The sequence below is a fragment of the Lytechinus variegatus genome, chromosome 15 (genome assembly GCF_018143015.1).
Source record: "Lytechinus variegatus isolate NC3 chromosome 15, Lvar_3.0, whole genome shotgun sequence".
NCBI lineage: Eukaryota > Metazoa > Echinodermata > Echinoidea > Temnopleuroida > Toxopneustidae > Lytechinus > Lytechinus variegatus.
This window is the reverse complement of record NC_054754.1, coordinates 23,502,169-23,506,259: the sequence shown is the minus strand read 5'-3', so window position 1 is coordinate 23,506,259 and position 4,091 is coordinate 23,502,169. Positions and strand designations below refer to the sequence as shown.

General features: G+C 38.4%; 1 protein-coding gene across 1 annotated transcript; it reads left to right on the top strand.

The window, feature by feature from the left end:
* Positions 1-670: 670 nt before the first annotated feature.
* Positions 671-3,818, top strand: LOC121428374. The gene has a single exon (XM_041624962.1). It carries the CDS (start codon positions 675-677, stop codon positions 1,386-1,388), a length of 714 nt encoding a protein of 237 aa, XP_041480896.1. The 5' UTR covers positions 671-674; the 3' UTR covers positions 1,389-3,818.
* Positions 3,819-4,091: the final 273 nt, after the last annotated feature.

Sequence of the window (4,091 nt, the reverse complement as noted above, 5' to 3'; positions counted from 1 at the left end):
CAAATTATCCTTTATTTTCGTTGCTGATGATTCTAGTGTATTTTTCACATAGGAATCCTTCATCCTCTGAGACTTATATATATTGTGTTTATATTTCTATGAGGATTTACTACAAATTTCATTCTTAAGATCATCATGGGAACCTAATTTTGTTACAGAGTAGACAAGTCATGTTTTACACCGGGACATGTATGAAGATGTGAAATAATTAGGATTTCATGTAATAATGTAAGAAATGGAAGAGAGGACATTGCCTCTTCACTCCACCTACTGAATATCAAGATCATGCATTGAACTGTTTTCGCAGAATGATAATAACTTTGCTATTTTTTTGTCAGCGTTCCTATTTAGATATTATTCTAATTTTCAACCTGGAGAGCGTTTGATGAAAGGACTTGTCGCACATTTTATTCGAAAAGTCCCGTTTTGTCCGACAGTTACCATAGTAACACTGCTTCTCGGCCAATAAAAACAAAGAAAAGTCGTCAGATCTGACAACTTGTCGGACCAAAATATTGATGAAACACACCCCACAGCAGTCACTTTAATTCACGAAATAATTTAACGGACACCAGAAATATTATTTTATGCATTCTCCATAAAATCTGTACTAAGTAATGTGTAACAATTATTTCTTTCCTTTCTTGTTTTTTCTGTCTCATAGGACCACAAATATGAAAAGACATTCAGCCATTCTTTGGGCTACCATAAGCCTGATGCTAGTTCACCTCTCACATTGTAACACAAATGCAGGCGCTGGCAACCTGGATCATATCGATGGGACTACTGGTATCGGGTTCGATCTGGGAAGCGACCACGAGTCTTCACTACAGTCATTATCGTCGTCTTCAAGCAAATGGTTTAATGAAGAGGGTGAAATGATGGCAGGAATCAGATCCAATTTGCTGCGATCAATCTTAAGGAACGCTATAATCGACCTAAGGCGATACCTGACATTTATCGATGCAACACCGAATCGCGATGTATCGGCTGTAGATGACACAACCGCAGGCGACGCGCGCGTATCTGGAATGGATGCGTTGCCCAGCAACGGGAAAGCTGTACAAGACGGCGGCGATGTTGTTTCTCTTCCAAAACGAGGCTCGGTCCAGCAGCATGCGCCGTTGAGGAAGCGGCAGCTGAATGCAATCGAACGAGCCGTGATTCGACAAGAGATCTTGCGGAGGTTGGAGGAGAGCAAAAACCCCATGGAAATTCCAATCGGACTTCGTTTTCGGAGAGCGCACGGCAATGGAGGATTTTCCAGTCACTATCCCATCGTTCCTTTCGTGGACTCGTTCTTCCCTTCGTATCACCCTCTCGGATCATTTTCAACAAGACATTTGTCATTAAATAGTTTTCTAGATAGGCCTGTGCTACGATATTGAAGCCATGCTGCCCACCAGTCACACCAGTCAGTTCGACACCCATTGATTCAATGATATAAACGTATTATTTTTGCTATTTTCCCACTATTTTGGTGTTAAATGTTCAAATCCATGGAGTAAGAACCTGAGGGAAATGGGCTTGTCAGGGGCCCGTTGCAGAAAGAGTTGCAATCAATCGCAACTCTAAAAATTACGCGCAACCTGATTTTCAACCAATCCATAGCGCGCATTTTGAGATTTGCGATTGATTCTTTGGCTTGCGTTTAAACACAACTCTTTTTGCAACGGGCCCCTGACCGTTAACGGGGCTCCGTAACACAAAAGTTTGCGATGAATTTCAAATGTGAAAGAACCAAACTGATTGGTTTCTGGTCAGTATTTTAAACAAAATGAGCGTGTAACATCGATCTTTATTGGCCAGTCCATTTAGCGATTGATCGCTAATCTTTGCGTTACGGAGCCCTGGTGTTCTACTTAATAACATTACCTATTGGAATGAACACAGTGTCCCACAGTGTGTGCCACAGCGTGTTCACAGTGTGGATCACAATGTGAAATCACCTTCACACTGTCAAATTTGAGAAATTTAACAGTGTGAATCACAGTTATATTCAAATAGTCAACTGTGTGAACAGACTGTGGACAGTCACACGGCCGAGTTGTCCACAGTGTGAAAATATCTTCACACTATTAAATTTGTGAATTTTAACAGTGTGATTCACGTATTCAAATAGTCGACCGTGTGAACAGACTGTGAACAGTCACACTGCCTAGGTGTCCACAGTGTGATAATATCTTCACACTTAAACTTGAAAATTTAAAAGTGTGATTCACATACTCAAATAGTCGACCGTGTGAACAGTCACACTGCCGAGGTGTCCACAGTGTGAAAATATCTTCACACTGTTAAATTTGAGAATTTTAACAGTGTGATTCACATACTCAAATAGTCGACCGTGTGAACAGTCACACTGCCGAGGTGTCCACAGTGTGAAAATATCTTCACACTGTTAAATTTGAGAATTTTAACAGTGTGATTCACATAATGAAATAGTCGACCGTGTAAACAGACTGTGGACAGTCACACTGTCGAGGTGTCCACAGTGTGAAAATATCTTCACACTGTTAAATTTGTGAATTTTAACAGTGTGATTCACGTATTCAAATAGTCGACCGTGTGAACAGTCACACTGCCTAGGTGTCCACAGTGTGAAAATATCTTCACAGTTAAACTTGAAAATTTAAAAGTGTGATTCACATACTCAAATAGTCGACCGTGTGAACAGTCACACTGCCGAGGTGTCCACAGTGTGAAAATATCTTCACAGTTAAACTTGAAAATTTAAAAGTGTGATTCACATACTCAAATAGTCGACCGTGTGAACAGTCACACTGCCGAGGTGTCCACAGTGTGAAAATATCTTCACACTGTTAAATTTGAGAATTTTAACAGTGTGGTTCACATACTAAAATAGTCGACCGTGTGAACAGACTGTGGACAGTTACACTGTCGAGGTGTCCACAGTGTGAAAATATCTTCACACTGTTGTAATTGAGCATTATAGCATTGTGAATGATATATTTACATAGTCCTCTATTTGAACATTCTGAGATCACGCTGGGCGAGAGTGGTTTCAACAGGATTTTATGTTTTCTTATGTACACTTCGAAGAAAAATAAATGTAATTCAAATTTTTAATGAATAAAATTAATATACAGTGTCTACAAGAATTATCTGTACACTACATATAACAATGCAAAATGAGAACAGGAACTATGTTGGAACCAAAAAAATCCTAAGTTGGCCATCATAAAGTATAATGAATTCTATATCATATAAAAGAGGGAATTTTAGCAATCACTTTGCACCTAGTTGGAAATTATAATTGGTCATGCATGAACTACCATGAATTATGAAATGCAATAATGCATACTTTTAGACCTTTCTGCGATTATTGAAGCGTAGCGCGCAACGGTTCATTGATCATGACTTATTTCCTATTTTTCTGAGAGATGAGATGATTCAATATGCTTTCATTCTTAATATTTAAGTAGGTTGTACGGATTTCGTTAACAATTTTAAACAAATTGATGCCTGACTGCTGTTGCCTCATTGACTTTTGCCCAGGGGTGTAATTTGATTCATTTTTAACATATCATTTCCTGTCAAAATGAATATATATTGGAAGAGAACGTATGGCCTTTGTTTTGTAACTACATCCAATTAGTGATCAGTCATGCAATACTGATTATGAATTGTTATATGCAACAATGCATAGTTTCAGAGCTTGCTCTGATTATTGAAGCGTATTACCAAACGCTTCATTGATCGTGCCTTATATCCCTTTTCCCCACGAGTTTAGTCCAGGATAGAAGAGGCATAACCTTGTTTTTTTTATATATACAATATTTTTTTATGGTTTCTTGTCAATTCGAGGGTGCTGATTACGAATCTGAATGATGCCACTTGTGTAACCTTGAGCATTTTCCGCAAATTGGCAAAATTCAATATGGCCGCCAAAATATGCAAATTGCCCATGAATATCCTCAAATTGTCCACACATAGGCTACGAAATGCATAAAATCATGTGACAGGAATGAAATACTCTCCAAAAAAATGATTTTTTGACAAAATATTTATTTTCCTGATATTCAAAATGGCCGCCATAGACCATTGTATACTTTATTATGTACAATATGAAT